General features: G+C 33.0%; 1 protein-coding gene across 8 annotated transcripts in view; it reads right to left on the bottom strand.

The window, feature by feature from the left end:
* Positions 1 to 17,394, bottom strand: part of LOC143240770 (uncharacterized) — an 85,402-nt gene that overhangs the window by 4,229 nt on the left and 63,779 nt on the right. For all 8 annotated transcript variants that reach the window (XM_076483801.1, XM_076483782.1, XM_076483793.1 and 5 more), the window contains 5 exons: positions 16,482 to 16,689; positions 16,167 to 16,315; positions 14,680 to 14,844; positions 10,019 to 10,110; positions 264 to 372 (listed from right to left, as the gene is read on the bottom strand). In XM_076483801.1, the coding sequence (XP_076339916.1) occupies positions 264 to 372; positions 10,019 to 10,110; positions 14,680 to 14,844; positions 16,167 to 16,315; positions 16,482 to 16,689 (723 nt within the window). The remainder of the gene's footprint in view (positions 1 to 263; positions 373 to 10,018; positions 10,111 to 14,679; positions 14,845 to 16,166; positions 16,316 to 16,481; positions 16,690 to 17,394) is intronic.

The raw sequence follows: 17,394 nt of genomic DNA, 5'->3' as shown, positions 1-17,394 counted from the left end.
TTTCTTTACAGTAGATTTTATACGAACTGGTACTGATATGATAAAATGAAGAAAAAAGATTCTAAGTTATGAAAATGATTAAATTCTACAAGGAACCCTTAAAATACTTTAATACAAATTTTAGATTTTCTATTTGTGTTTTATTAACAAGTTATTAAGTACATGTACATTATATATTTCAATTAAAGATATCATAATTTGGAATTAAATGGGACATAAATTAGAGATAATAATAAAAAACAATGCATGATAATTATACCAACCTTGTTTAGTAATCTTCATCCCCATAGTAAATGGATCTACTTCACGGGAGCAGCTCTTTCCTGCTTCTTTGATGTAAGCCTCATCCCCATTTGTAATAACTTTCCCTACCTGGGAAATGTGATAATAAGAGATGGTTTTAATTAGTACTAATCATTTTCTTTAATTGCTTGTTTTTAAGCACAAAGCTACATACCACACTACCTGTTCTTTGTCCTCTGCAATGTTTAGCATTATAAGCCTTAGACTTACCACTGAGTCACTGGGGGTTGGGGAAATAATACTATAAAGAATAAAACATAAATAAATAGATTAAAATGGTCATTTTTTAACTTTAAGTTTATTATAATAGAAGTTGTTGTAAGTATAAGTAATTTAGAAAGTTCAAAGCCTGTAATAAATTTATAACTTTGTCTTGTATAAATAAGAGACATGAATATTGCATACAATATAATGGTTGTATTATTGATGCAGACTTAGGATATATTTGTACAAACTTCAATTGGAAGATCTAGCTTATCATATTTTTCATATTTAATTGTGTATTAGTTTATCCCCATTTCACACTTATGTATTTTATGTTATATTTCCCTAGATTTAAAATAAAATCAGGGAAATATAACAGCTTTCACATAAAGATATCATTATTAAAGTTCTATTCTCAGTAGACAACATTGTTGATAGCATAAACAGTTTAAACAGTGAACCAATACAGTTGTTCTTTCTGAACTGTAGATTTTTTTTTATAGGTATTGAAGTAAAATAAATCAATTAAATTGTTGTAAATAAACAATTTGAGTTGTTTCTATTACCCATTCTTTGTTCTATGTTGGTAAATGTAGTTGCTCACAAAATATCATATAGTTTTCAAATTATTATTTATTCTTTTCAATATGTCGAACCTGAAATTGGTGAAAACACAGATGAGGAATTGACTTTTGCAGGTTTTTCATTTATTCAAATGTTACTGGAAAGAGTTGCCAAAAGGAGGAATTAACTCCACAGAAAACTTTCTACTTAACTTTTTGGTAGGTTCTAGTTCTTCTCTTGGTTTCTATTAAAAGTTGAGTGGGTTATAGTTGCAATTAAATGTGGACCATATTGTTACAGAAAACAGGTTTTATGATAAAAGAACTGGTTACAGTATGCATCTGAATTGTTGATGCTCTAATTGCTAATTATCATACGTTAATTCTGTTAGACATAGAACTCTCTGTAATGCAGGTTTGAGTGATAGGCTATACAATTTAATGTTACATTTTACTATAGTAAGATCATCCAAGTTCTGCCAAATCTCTGCATAGTTGTTATGACTTTATTTTTACTTGTGAATTAAATAACCATAATGTAGCATACTAGGGCTGTATTAAAGTTTAGTTGGGTCCTAGCTCCACGCAGTATTTTGGATAAAAAAAAACAAAAAAACTTACACTTCCCTCTATTTTGCTGGTCTAATAAAACCATGTTGTTTTTTTTTAAATTTGGTGTTTGGTGGGCCCTTAGGTACAGTACTAGGTGCCACATGCACTCTAGGAAAATTATGCTATTGCGTTTTGTATGTCACAGTCAGCTTTCTCAGTCTTAAGAGAATTCAACCAGCTTTGATTCAGATTTTTTCCTGTAAAGATATCTTGACAGTAAGGGAAAATGCTTGTTTATTGTCTTTGTGCACTCATCCTTGACTTCTGGTTTTAAGTAAATAAAGATAACTTTAAACTTATTTTTACACTATGTTTGGTTTCTTTTTTTCTTTTTCTTTTTTCATCCCAGTCAGAACCAGAAATGTAGTGAAGCATTTTCTTCCATTGCTTTTGTTATTTGCAATATTCTAATCTATAAAGTACTAAAGTGGTGCACCTGAGAATACTACATAAAAATAGATCCTGTCAATGGAAAATAGACAAACAGAGTAACTTGTCATGTATTTGGTGCTATGCTGGGCAAGGTTAGCAATTATTTGACCACGTTAGAAGAGACTATTTGCTTCTTGAAGCTTATTGACCCTTCTACAACCAAACATTTCAATAAAAAAATATTTTATGAGACTTTAGTCAGTGCTTGAGATGGTTAAGGTTTATAATGCCAGGATAAAAAAAATATAACACAATGCCTCCTTTTAAGTAAAGATAGACTGATGATGAGTACAGTTGGTCATCTGATAGACAAACAACAGTGACAATGAGATGCATCAACAATTTAGTGTTAAATTATGGCCATGGTTTTGTCACAGGTTATCATGTATAAGATAGTGATACAAAGACCTTAGAATGTGTAGATTCTAAGTCTAGAGTCCAGATAATCCTGAACTATGTCATGTGCATCTTAACTTTTATCTTAAATGTAGTGAATGATAAATTGAAGACTGAATTATGATTGTGAAATGGAATAGTCTGAAAGTTGGTGATTTGATTATGTCTCTGAGATGCTGAATTAACCTAAGTGGGAGGATTGGCTTGAAGATACGTCAAATCAGCACATGGATAAACAAAGTCAACATATTTAGTGTTGCTGAAAGCTAAACTAATGATTTTCACAATATTTGGCTTAGAATTGCCCCCAAGGCAACAGGGGTCATCTGACAGAAAGTTGTTCTGGATAAAGTCAAGTAAATTTTGAAATCAGGAGTGGTTTCTGGAAAGAACATCATGGTGGAGGTCTGTATGACCAGTTATAATGGTCGAGTATTTTTGACATACTGTGATAAGTGTCAATGAAAGAAAGTGGTATTTCTAGGAAAGTTATTATTACATGTGTAGATTTTTAGTGTGAATCTTTACTTGTAATAACAACTTTCCTGGTCGTGTATCACATACTTGCTTTCTGCTTTTGCAAAACATCCCAGCCACGAACACCACCAGGAAATACCAGTTGGCTATGATATTCATTGTGAATTATGCAGTATCCATGACTAAAAAGCCTGAAAACAATTGAACTGGAAGAAAGTCAACAGAAAATCAAACTATATAGTTGATTTCTCAGTTTGTATAAATAAGTGATCAGCAATGAAGCGTGACTATATTCTTGTAAACAAATCTGGTCTGACAATGCAGTAGGTGTAAGCTCATAAAGTGATAAGAGTAAGAAAATTTTATCTGAAAAGTATGGACTCTTTAAGCAGCCCAGTGACTAAAACAAGATGAAAACAATGACTGAAAGGGTTTTTGTTCATCTCTAACTGTTTACAAAAGGCTCTAAAGTCAAAATATGTGTAATGCAAGTAGTGGATTCTCTATATATGTTAATATGTGTGAAGAATCAAATGGTAATCTTCAGTTGACAAAACATGCATATAAAGAGACCTTTAAGGCTACTTTGGGCCAACAGGTATTAAATAAGAGACAAAATAAACTTAACACTCAAAAAATAACCATCATCTCTCTTGAAGTTTATGGGTGATTTTTATAGGCATAAAGAGGGGGAAAAGAATGAAGAACCTATCTATTGCTTGAAGTTAGAAAGTTTAACTTAGTAACTTTGATAGTCGTTTTTCCCTTCAAGGGACAGTCAAATGCTGTGGACATCTTTGCATGTTCAGCAGGTTATTAGCAGATAACAGTGAATAACATCATTTAAGTAATGGCTACTTTAACTGCTATCATTGACTCAAATGAGTTCAAGGTGAACACTTCAAACATTGTAATGTTACATTAGAGTCTTAAGAAATGAATGATAAACTTTAAGTTTGGTTTTTATTGTAAATCATCTCTTAAAGTTGTTCCACAAAAAATAAAGAATGTGAAGAGATTCTTTGAAATATGAAAATAAACTTCAACTGAATTACAATGCTTCATATATTTTTAAGTTCCTGAATAAATTACAATTAAAAAGTTGTTTAATATACTAAGGTGGTACATTCTGTAAGATTTAAAAAGTGCCATAGAAGGTCTGTATGACCAGTTATAATGGTTGAGTATTTTTGACATACTGTGATAAGTGTCGATGAAAGGAGGTGGTATTTCTAGAATCATCATAGCCAACTAGTATTTCCTGGTGGTGTTTTTGGCTGTGATTTTTTTTGTAAAAGTAGAAGGAAAGTATGCAATACATGACCAGGAAAGTTATTATTACATGTATAGGTTTTTAGTGTGAATCTGTACTGAAGACTGACCTTAGGAAAACTACCAACAGATGGTGTGAAGTTTTTTAATGCAAGAAAACAAATAATAAATTACTTACTCTGCATGGGGCAAACTAGTGTTACTATTAGCTTAGAATTCACACAGCAACACGTAAAGTTTTGAATAGCATCATTTATATTATGCATCCAACTGCTCAAAAGTGACAGAACCACTGTCTTGACCAACAGAAAGCATCAGAACTTTTTCAGCATGCAGACTATGAGTAATCAGACTTTAAGTAATCTCTGATTAAGTTATCTATTTTGGCACATCTCATGGAAGTTAGGGGTTCATATGAAACAGTAATATATGTAACATCAGCATAGGGATTGTTCTAGCAGTCACAGAAAATGATTTGAAAGAGTCAGTTGTGAAAAGAAAATTTCATTTATGATGCAGTAGTTCCTAAACTTTCTAAATCCTGTGTAGTTGATGTGAAAACATAACTCAAATAAATTAGTTATGATTTCATCTTTGCACAAGTCTTCAATTTGGCTAAGTATTTTCTGAGATTTAAGGCTGAAATAGCATACATGAATGATCATATCATCCAACGAACTTCAGTATATGCACCACTAGACATAATTCCTAAGATGGTAGCTGATGCCATTTGTAAGAGTTTCATTACAACTTTTACTCCACTAGCTGAGAAATCAGTGGATTAGATAAAAGTTTCAGTGGAAGTTTAGAGAGGCATCACTAGGTAATTAAATGAGTTGTGGCTTGGGCTCATAAGTACAGAAATTTTCAGTGTTTAAGTATGATATTGATCACAGCTTTCTCTTCTGGGATTTCAAGATGACATCTGGGGATTCAGAGCACAGGCTCCTTGTGCCTAGCAATGCCTCTGAAAGTTTTGTTATGGAGATGTACAGATTACTGTGAGTAGTGAAAATTAGAATCTGTTATAGTTCTGTTACTTGAGCTGGGTGAAAAACTGTTTATGCAGTTATGAGCATAACATAAAAAGATGACCAATAATGAACAGTTAAATAGGACAGTTGTGATACTAGACATAAGCAGACTAAGTACTTGCTTAGGGTCCAAATGAGCTCTTGATTCATAGGGATGTTTAAAAGTTAGAACTTTAATTTTTGCTTGTTCTGAATATTTAAAGAAAAATATTGTTTCAACAAAATGAATTTAAAACCATTCAATGATGGACAGATGTTTAAATATTACAGCAGTAAAACCTCAGTATGCTGATAGGTTGCTTAGTGCACTAAATGTACAGTGTAGATTATTTGAGAAAGGAAAGGGCACACTGGACTTAGTGTGTGAGTAGTGTGCTATCATTAAATAATAACAAAGAACTGTAGCACTACTTAAGTGCATTTTTTGAATGCTGCATCACCTCTATAAAAAAAGATAGTATGAGCAAGAACTGTTTGCTTATGAAGACTATATCTGGCTCTTGTAGTATTGCACAAGACAGTCACTTGATTGAGCTGAGTTAGTCATTATCAAGTGTTCAGTTACCTTGATGTCCTGAAAGACATATTTATCATTGATACAGAGTACAAAAGTTGCATAGTATAAGTGATAAAGAGACACACCATTTGGGTTGAACTTGCCCTTACCCAGTGTTGACACAACTTGATTCTATAAATTATTAAATTCTGCCCTCTTATTTAAAGCATGTGAACAAATTAAAGTTTTTTATCTAATGGATGAATTATTGAAAAACTGCCTGGATCATTATCCTGCAGAAGAAATGAGAGAAGAGAATGCTTTTAGTAACTATGATGAAGAGTTGAAAGAAATAAACAATTTTTATCCTTTGAGGTGAATAATGTTAATTTTTCTGAGAGAAGAGTTGACTTCCCATTTTAATAGTATGAGCAGAAGATGTGATATATGCAGTGGCCTATTAAAGGGGAAGTTGATTCTGTCTCCAAGGGTAATTGATCACATCAAATGAATACCTATCAACATTCTATAATAAAAAAAAATAGTGACCTTAGGGAGACTAACAATGAAAATGAAGAAACAGTAGGTAGAGACCAGGAATAAATGGTTTGGTACCAGGACAATGAGTTCATTAAATTAATTATTATAATCAATATTACATTTGAAAGCAGTGAACAACTGGAAAGGTCTGGTCAGGCAAAGGAAGTTAACAAAGAAACAACTGTGTAATCTCTATATATTGAGTAAAATGGCTGAGGTTTATATAACTAAACAAAGACAACAGTTCAAATTTAAGGCTATTAGTAAGCTTTTAAAGCATAATAACATGTAAAAGGTTATCACTGTCACGTTCTGCTTCAGGAAGGAATTGTTTTAAGTAGTATTTGTGAACAAAAGAAGAACAGGAGAAAGAAAAAGTCAGATAAGCTATTTATCATTTTTAATTTCCTGTTGTATAGTTTTTTTTATATTGCAGCAGGTCAGCATGATAAAACTACAAATATCACTATGGTGAGTTGCTGAATGGTTTTTACAGTTGTGGTGGAGAAAACAATTGCAAAGGCCAACAATAAAGAAAAGCTATCATTAGCAGTGAATCTGGATACAGCAATCTCATTAGCATCTGTTTGTGTAGCCAAAAGAGGAAAAGTTGATAAACTTATGATTAATAAAAGGTCGTCTCCCTCAGTATCAAATAACTGGATGTTTTGTTCATAGCACATACTAGTGGATGAAACAGGTATTTAGCTATATACGCTATAAATCTAGCAGTAACATTCCATATACAATCACTTTATCATTTTGCATACTGTGAAAAAGCAAGGATTGCTTATCTGAGCCTCTTATGACTTAAGCCCAACATAACTATATTGACCAAGAAGTCAACAAAGAAGAGAATAAGAAACAGAAACCAATGTAAGATTTTGTTTAAGCACAGATGGTATTAAAGGACCTGTTTATCCTATAAAACTATCTTATTCTTTGCAGTCTCCTATCATCAGAAATGCCTGGGCTAGTATTCTATAGGAAAAGCCAGGAGGTACTGGTGACGGAGTTAAAAGTGGATGTATGCTAGCACACTTCTTTAATGAAGAGAAATTTCTTTGTCTTCAGCCTGTTCTAATATCCTGATGACAAAAAATGGCGAAGGAATGAATTAATTTGGTAGAATCAAATTAAGATAAACTCTCATTTCATCAAAATGCTTTGGAAATACAATTACATAAAGTGACTTTTGCAGATAGAATTTGTGGACTGAAACATACACTTTTAAAGTGTAATTTGAGATGGAAAAAATGTGCTCAATTTTCTCATTGTCATGAAAAGATAATTTGTAGATTCCTCTCAGTAAATGATAAAATTATTTTTATGTTATGAATGAGAAAAACATATTATTGAAGCATGCAGATTGAAAATGTTTTTTTCTCTTAATATTGTACGAAAAAGGAATGTTTGGGTTTCCCAAGTAAGTAATGTGAAATGTGAACAATTTTTCTGAATGAGCAACCAAGCAATGTGTATTATTAAGAAAAGGTTTAACCGCAGGTGCTTTTTATGAAATCACGCTTTTTTTCATATTCCTCTTAAATAGTTTTTTATGTATTTATAATAAAGAGTGGATAACGATAGAATTTTAAACTTACTGTGTTTTTACTACTGAATAGGCAAATCAGTTCTTCCCATGCCATCATACACCCTTGTGCAAATTAATTGAAACAAATGGTCATTTTACAATATTTTCAGCATGACGGCCGGTGTAGGCTCGCTGGACCCGCTGATTTCCTTTAATAGTCATTTTGTCACACAGATGGCGTCATTAGCTGTGTTTTGCAGTACGGTCGAACTATTTTTGGGATATATGACGATATTTTGAGAAATATTACGTCATTCGAAATTACGTTAGAAGGGCAAGGAGACCAGTCAAAAAAACAACTTCTTACCAACTCAATGACGAAAAAACGGCATCAGTGGGGTCTTAAATACGAGAACTGGACGTAAGAACAAAGGAGGAAGGTGTTATTCAGTGACGAGACTCATTTCAACGTATAGGGTCAAATAAGTCGGCATGTTCGCAGATCTCCAGGTGAGAAACTTCGAGAAACTCACATCAATCAGTTCGTAAAACATCCCTTGAAGAAGATGTTTGGGGCTTTTTCAGTTACTATGGCATCGAAGGCTTACATATCGTAGAATGTATGATGCGAGGACCACATCACATCGAAGTTTTGCAGAGAAGAGTCTTTCCAGAATTGAAAAACAGATTTCCACATGGATCTGGCATTTTTCAGCAAGATCTGGCTCCGTGCCACACATCGAAACTTGTGAAGAATTGTATGACTACAACGCGAATGAAGGTGCTGGACTGCCCTGGAAACTCTTCGGACTTAAATCCAATTAAAAATCTTTGGACAATTTGTAAAGAAATACTTCAGGGAAAAGACTGTACTACGAAAGATAAGCTAATTGAGGTGTGGTACCGCGATCCAAAAATTAGTAAATATTGTAGTGAACTCGTGAACTCGATGCCAAAGCGGATTAATGATCTTCTGAAAAATAAAGGCGGTCATATCATGTATTAATTTGTGAGTAATTTTTGGATTCTCAGAAATAAAACGCAAACAATTGAAAAAATGTAATTTTCCGTCTTGTTTCAATTAATTTGCACAAGGGTGTAAGAAGGGTTTTTTTTTCTTTAAATGTGTGGTAGTGCCATTTTGACAAACTGTGAGCATGCCCTGTGTAAATTAAATGGCTGACCCTGAAGAACTAATAATACCGGATTCATTCAAAATGCAAATGATTGGTACAGAGTTGTGGTTTCCAAACTGTGTATTGCAACGTGTTATTAGGGGTGTTGCCAGAGCTTCACCAAACCAATAATGATTAAAAACATGAAAAAAATTGAGTAAATATTGAATATGGTAGCAGAGGTAACACGCAAATCAAGGTAAGTGTCTCGAGTGACAAAACTTTGGAAACCACTGCCACAGAGTATGATACTAAAACCACGATAGATCATGCATCATCTTTTTAAATGTTGTGTGTTTGTTTGTAAATGACATTATATTTCTTAGATTCTCATAGAAAGCTTTTCCTTTGGAAAATAATTTTTCAAGTTCAATGGTTGTTACTATTTCAAATATGTATAAAAGTAAAATCAACCTAGCTGTCTTTAACTTGCCCATTATGTTGTTTTATTATAATACGATATAAAATAAACGATAACTTTCTATAGATAAAATATGTTAATTAATTAATTTAGAAATTTTCTTTTCACGAGTCAGCTTTCACGTTAATTACAGGGAACCTGGATGTGTTCTGTAATTACCAGTGTACAACGAAATCATTACTCAATGTAAAAAGTGGCCTTTCCTGAAATGACCTCCTAGTGGGCTTTCTTCACTCCCATAACCGTAACCTATGTGTGTCTCACTTTAGCTTCTGAAAATAGTCGAATCTATTTTTTACTACTTACTTTACTAATAGTTATTATGAATAGAGTATATCTGGGTTTCTATTATAGTGTGAAGTATTCGCAACCACAGAAACAAAACAACAACTCCAATTATTTATGTTGTAAAATGGTATAAAAAGGAATTTTTGATTCATTTGTATGGTATTGTTTTGAAACTAAAAGTTTTTATACCTTGTAAATCTTGTAAACGGCACTGCGACACAACGGCAAATACAGTGTGTCTCATCTAGTTAGTTTTTTGTGTCATACTCACGAAACACTGGTAGCTTTTAATGTCCTGGCGAATTGTGTAAGTGAATAGGACGCCATCTTCTTCCCAGTTTCCAATGCAACGGTAAACACGTTCTGTAGGAAATGAAAAAAGCGTTTGTTTAAGTAATAATGCCTTACCAATGGTTTATGTGTATCTGTTATTACACTACTGCCCATGAACACAAAACTAACTACAGTGTATAAACAAAATGAAATAAAATATAAAACGATTAATGTGATACGTCATATTCCAGGAAGCATTTGTAACTGAACGAAGCGATGGGATGAGATCCTGTAGGCCAACACATAACTTGGATTATAATCAAGACAACAAAAGTGCTATTGCTTGTTAATTTCTTATTTGTTTGTTTTAGATCAAAGCTATTTGATAAGTCCAGTGTAGGGAATCTAAACCCTTATTTAAACGTTATCTGTTCAATTACAGCTGTCCCACTAGGGAATAATATTAGTTGGAAGAATTATTACTTATAATATTTATGTAATTAATTTTGGTTGCAAGCTGTTTCAAGTTATTTAACATTCTATTACAACAACAGATATGTGAATGTTAATCATGTTCACAAACAAAATATATTTTGCTTGACACTCAGAAATTGAGTCAGTCAGTCAGTTAAACTCTGTGACACAAACACATTAAACAAATACGTAACATGAATTTAATCACATACCACACTATCGAAGTGCACTTTGTTTCTAGGGCACAACTTTATATTTCTGCATCATTTTCTAAACTCTCAAAATAATTCCAATATTTTAAAGCTTGATATGAAAATTTTCTTTTTCTGTTCATTTTTCAACCACATTCAAAGCGATAAATCGAAACATTAAACAACAAACACGAAATGTTCTATTTGCGTTATGTAGCAATTCGCTAAACGTGTCAGGTTACATTAAAGGATATTATAATTCTTTGTTATCAACATAAAACTACAAATGGGTTATCTGTGTTTTGCCTGCCGCAGATATCAAAACCTATTTTTTTAATTATAAGATTACAATATAATTGCAAGTTTGGTAGTTATAAATGGCATTACGGTTTAATATATAAACGTAAATAACTTGTTATTTTTACATTTAAAGTAACTATTCTTCAAAAGTATTCCGTTATTTTACCCCGTTATTCTTAAAATTCTTAAAGGTAGTCTCATTATTGTAATTATTTATCCCTATGCTACTTAAACGTTAAGGAAACGTGTCATTGTTTTTTATTTTTCTATTTACAAAGAAAGTGGTTAGATTTTCATTCTCGATACCCGAGCATTAGCCATGAAGTTTGATATTAGTTTATGCACGTGCGGTGTATTTATTCAATACTAATCATATGCAACAGTCGTTTGTGAGGTTTGATACTAATTTTATATATGTGAGGTATGTTTACCTAATGATTGACGACAAGAGTCGTATATAAAGTTTGATACGAGGCATGCGGTGTGTTTATTTGATATGAATCACGGGCAAGTTATATATGAAGTTTGATACCAATTTATTACGTGCGTGGTGTTTATTAAATATGAATCATGGGCAATATACACAGATTTAACAATTTGTATTGTAACATCAAAGATAAGGATAATAATTTGTTTTTTCAAAGGGTGTTCTGAGGTAATTAAACCTGCTTGTGTGGAGTTTTGACAAAAGAAAAAAGAATTATTTAAAGCTCTAGATACAATTGTGGTAACCCGTGAGGTAACTTAAGCGAATTTATCACTGGTTGTATTGCGATAACAGAGGAGAGAAGAAATCATTTGTCTTGTTAACTAGGTTCTATAGTGACTGAACCAAACTGTGTAGACTTTTGAAAAAAAAAGTTATTTAAAGCTCTAGCTTCAACTTTGGTAAATAATAATGTAACGAATATTTTGTGCATACGTTTGACTTGTTTTGGATATATTATTTTAAAACAAGTGGATTATGTTCTGACTGTTAATTGTTGAAATGTATCACTAACAAGTCACAGTCATCTAGTGTAAAAAAATCCATGGCCTCTATAAAACCTGAAAAGTGTGCTTATGTAGTATGAATCATGGGCGACTGCCATGTATGAATTTTGATACCAGTTTATATACATGTGCTGTGCTTATCTAGTCATGGGCAATAGTCCTTCATGAAGTTTCATAGAAATTTGTGTAGTCGTAGTTTGTTTATTTAGTATGATTAATGGGCAACAGTCCTATATGTAGTTTTAAAGTAAGTTTATTTAAGTTTGGTGTGTTATCTGATGTGAATCATGAGCAATAAGTGGATAAGAAAATGATACCAATTTATATACGTGTGTTGTGCTTATCTATTATGAGTCATAGGCAATAGTTCTCCGTGAAGTTTTATACAAATTCATATTTGGGGTGTGCTTGCCCAGTAAGAGCTATAAACAACAATTCTATAGGAAGTTTGATAAGTTTATATCCATGCGACGAGTTTATCTAACTGATATGAGACACAGAAATTATGGAAAATATTAAGTGAAATCGTTACTGAGGGATGTCAAGCCTGAGTGACTGTAAGAAGAATGGTATTGGTAAAATGTATGTGTATTTTATTATATCATATCTACTGTGGGGACACTGGTAGAGAAGGCAGTAGATCTATGTTATGAAAAGGTACTTAGTAGTTGTGTCACTGCGGCTTGATGTTGTGCTAGAAATACAACAGAATAATAACCGCTTTTATTTTTGATACGTCATTGTTTAAAAGTCTGTATTTATCCATTAAAGAGCTATAACTGTGATCACAGTTTAACACTCCTACGAAAATGTGGGGCCTAATAGGCCCCAGAGCAACTTGAAAGGTTATTAATATTAGGCTAACAATTTTTTATTTAAATGAAATTGCCATTTAAATCCATTAATGAATGGATTAACGAGATTCCCACTGTCCCTATCTACTATCTAGCGAAACCACAGCCAGGGGAACGGGCTTGGAGAAATCAGGACAAGAAACGTCTTTTCGTAGGAGTGTTAAGATATTAAATTTCCTTTCATTTCCAATTACTCTTGCTTCATGATTTAGAGGTTTTTCTTCTTTTAAAGAAATAACAAGAAATTCTAAATGTACAACAGGCTAACACACTGAATTATAAATCGCTTAACATACTGACTAAAATTATCATCTAGTTTAAAAACTTGACACATTTTACCGCCTTAATTAATAAAAATTGACATGTATGACTTGTTAACTACAACCCCTCTACCATGAAATCGAATATTGAGTAAAATTTGGTTGTCGGAAATAGATTTTTGACAACTAAGTAAACAAACAATTAGAGTATATATACATAAGATTTAAACTTCTACTGAATGGTGCAGTTAACTAAAATGATTTACTTAATACAAATTTATTTTCAGTAACAAAAAATTTGACATTATTTACCCTAGTATCAAACTATAAAACTATATCAAAAAGTGCAACATTTCTTCAGCAAATACCAAACCATTCAGCAAGAACAAACGTAGCACCGAATTGTAATTTATCATTGCATTGTTCATAACTTAAACCGCAGCTCAGATTTTGTGAAAGATTCCTTTCTTTATTTGTAACTGAAGGTTTAGAAAATCCAACTGGAATAGAAAAGCAAACTTAAACGTTTACCTGCAGTACGCAGTTTGTTTGGTTTCACCGAATACGAAATCATTCAGTAAAACAAACTTTGTACTCAATTACTATTTTATTTATCACGTGATACTCATTAACCTATATGAATCTTCAGTACTAGTTCAAGTTTTCCTCAATTCAGTAATAATCACGTGTTTTTTGTTATCACAATAAGCTATCTGTGTTATTCCCCTCCACGCGAGCCGGGCATGGCCAGGTGGTTAAGGTACTCAACTCGTAATAATCTGATGGGGGCGTTATAATGTGGCGGTCGATCCCACTATTCCTTGGTAAAAGAGTAGCCCAAGAGTTGGCGGTGGGTGGTGATGACTAGCTGCCTTCCCTCTAGTCTTACACTGCTAAATTAGGGACGGCTAGCACAGATAGCCCTCGAGTAGCTTTGTGCGAAATTCAAAACAAACAAACGACACAGGTTTATGTTTATTGGCACACAACCTCTTTATATTATATTTTCTCTTTTTAGAAAACTTTGAAAACCCAGTTACCCTGTCAGGGTTAAAACTCATAGATAACCACTAAGTTTTAGATGTTATTAAAACTGCTGTAGAATGACAGAGAAAGTTTAGCGTTTCCATGAAGTGAAACTGAGTAACATTCAAGTATGGCCTTTTAACCTTAACATTAAAGTATGGCCTTTTTTAAAGAACGCGAATGTTGAATCTTCCGTTTGTTTATCATCAAAGGAGTAGTCAAGAGAAGTCCAGCCTCCTGAAAATCTAGTCATATTGCTCACGTATTATTTTTCAACTTTTATGTTTATAATAAACTCGTTATGTATCATTTAATAAAACAATTATTTTTTTATAAACATTATTACATTTGATTTGACTTAATGACCACTTTCTTAAAAATTTAGATCAATTTCAGTTTTTATTTATTCGACCCCCCTCTAAGTGAAAAACGTGGCCATGTCACTGTTTATCATTATACGTATTGGTTATTAATAAAATTGTTACAACGTTTGTGAAACCAAAGATAAACTGTCTCTTCATTCGTTTATCAACACATACTGATCGTTATTGAAGTTATTACCTTCATAAATGTGAGATCTGTTTGTGCAGCTGCTAACGGTGTAGAACATGATATCTGGATTATTACAGTCAGAGGCAACCTTAGCACACAATCCTGTGGTGCCAGGAACCACACCTGTATAGTCACCGGTGATTGGACAAGACGTTACTTCCTTCACGTCAATCTCTGGCGGAGACAGATATATATGGTTAATACCTGAATAACAAAACGTTATTAAAGCTCATAATAATGGTGTATGTCATATGCAAGCACTTAGTGAACGTTTTCGTTTCTTTATGTTCCCTCGTGTGGACCATGATATGTTATACAACGGCATCTTTTGTTAGTTGACTGTTGAGCAGCGTGCTACACAATAGGATATCTGTGATTTGCCTACAAATGGCGTCCGCAAAAGAGGCAAGGAGCACCCGGGAAAATGAAAAAAACCATATTTCTTTCTTTATTCTTTCAGTATATATATATATATATGCATTATGTTGATTTATACTTTGCCCCCCCCCTACTTCCACGGAAAAAAAAATATGGACACTTATGCAGCCAACCACTGCATAATATATATATATTATGTTTATATATATATATATATATATGTTGGTAAAGTAAAACAAAAATTCTAGATTTTCTTCGTCTGTTTTCGATTTTAAAATATTGTAAGAAAATGCATGTGTAGCTTCGAAAGTAAAAATATTTTCTTTGCCTCACTTGAACTCTGTTTTAAAACAATGATCAAAACAAAATACAGCAGTAATAAGACAATTCAGAAAGTTATACTTCAGAGTCAACAATATAGGGTCTGGCATGACTTGCTGATTTGGGGCTCGACTCGCAATTTGCGATTCGTAGGATTGAACCCCCTTCGCCAACTATACTCGATGCCTAAGCCGTGAAATCGTTATATATAATATGACGGTAAATCCAGTTTTTTGTTCGTAAAGAGTAACCTAATAGATAGGGATGGGGGTAGTGTTGACTGCCTTTCTTTCCCTCTAGTCTTTCACTAGAAAATTATGGTCGACTAATGTGCATATCATCCGAGTTGCTTTGCGCAAAATTCATCAAACAACAAATCTTGTCTATTACTTTGAAATTCGGGGCTTGGCATGACCTAATGGCTTGGGCACTCGAAGCGCATTCTGCCGGTCGTAGGTTTGAATCTCTTCACCAAGCATGCTCACCCACCCTTTCAGCAGTGGAGCCCTTGTATTGTGACAGTCGAACTCACTTTTATTTGCTAAAGAGTAGCCCGAGAGTTGGTGGTTGGTGGTGTTGACTAGCTCTCTTCCTACTAGTATATCCCTTCTAAATTAGAGACAACGAGTGCTTATAGCCCTCGAGTAACTTTATGCAAAATTCAACAAAAGTAAACATCAAAGATGATGTAATATTTTGTTTTAGGAAAAAAGAATTAACAGTGAAAGGTACACTTAAGTTTTCATAGCTCAATTCATTCTTCCTCTCATAAAGTGTTAAGAAACAAAAATCCTTACTTCCTCGGGTGGTCCATTGTTTCTTCTGAAATTGTTGCTCTTTACAGAGATCATCTAAAGCACGGTCACTAGATGAAGTTCCATATTGCATTTCTAAGATGTTTTGGCTACGCTTCTGCAGCCAGACACAATTGTAGGAAGATTCTCCACTAATAAAACATAGAGCACTAAAATGTTTAACAAAGAGCAGAGAATGATAAAGCTCACTGACCAACTAAGTATAGACACATATTTTTAAGAACACTAGATTCAATAATGAATTTCTCATCTAATAAGTATTTTATAGGCACAGACAATAATGCTATAGTAACTTACCACTGTGTGACTGTGTATACAAGGAACCGGTCGTAAGACGTGTTATTTATTGTTTGAACGCAACTTGTGGTGATCGTACGAAAATTAACTCCATCTCTGAAGACAAATGTTTTATCCTTCACGTCAAGATGTTCCCATTTTTCCTGGCTCCATTCAGGAAATTTACACTTTGCTTGTTCAACAATTGCTGGCAAGTTCTGTTCACGAACTGCAAATGACGTGACATAAGTTGTTAGGTTAAGATGATTCAGATAAAGTATGCAATTGTATGCAGTTCTCGACTGTTCATGACTGTAAAAATGAAGTATCAAAAAAGCAAATAAGACAAAACAGTTGAACAATCGCTTTTAGTGGAAAACGTTGTAAGTCAGAAAGTCTAGAACATTCCCTCTTTACTGTATGTGCCAGTTCAAGATTCAGGATGAACCAAGTACATTATTATTACCTGATCTCTGAAACAATGAAAGCCTTGCGAATCTTGTATTAGGAAGGATAGATGTAGTGATTTGTTACAGGTTAAATACATTGCAAGACTCACTGTGTAGAAAAACAAAAACGATCACTTTGTCTGCAATTATAAAGGGTGAAAGCAATATTTGAAATTTGCGTTGTTCGATTGAGGGCAAAACGAACTGACCAAGGTCAAAAGGAATGATAATCTAAAATTAATGTAAAAATATATTAAAATTAATTTTTCCTTTAAAAATTGAATTGAATTGAATTTGAAAGTAAAGGAAGATATAGTAAACAAAGACAAAGTCTAATGCAGTCTTGACCCTTCTAAGATAAAATCAAATCTGATAAAAAATGTTAGACAGTTCTTACACTTACATTATTTAACTGAGCAATTGTAAAATTGGACTTCAAGTATCTAGAGGCATATCTGCTTCATGTGGTAGCCATTAACTAGTCC

The sequence above is a fragment of the Tachypleus tridentatus genome, chromosome 2 (genome assembly GCF_004210375.1).
Source record: "Tachypleus tridentatus isolate NWPU-2018 chromosome 2, ASM421037v1, whole genome shotgun sequence".
NCBI classification, from domain to species: Eukaryota; Metazoa; Arthropoda; class Merostomata; order Xiphosura; family Limulidae; genus Tachypleus; species Tachypleus tridentatus.
The sequence above is the reverse complement of the archived record's forward strand: the minus strand, read 5'-3'. Positions and strand labels throughout refer to the sequence as shown.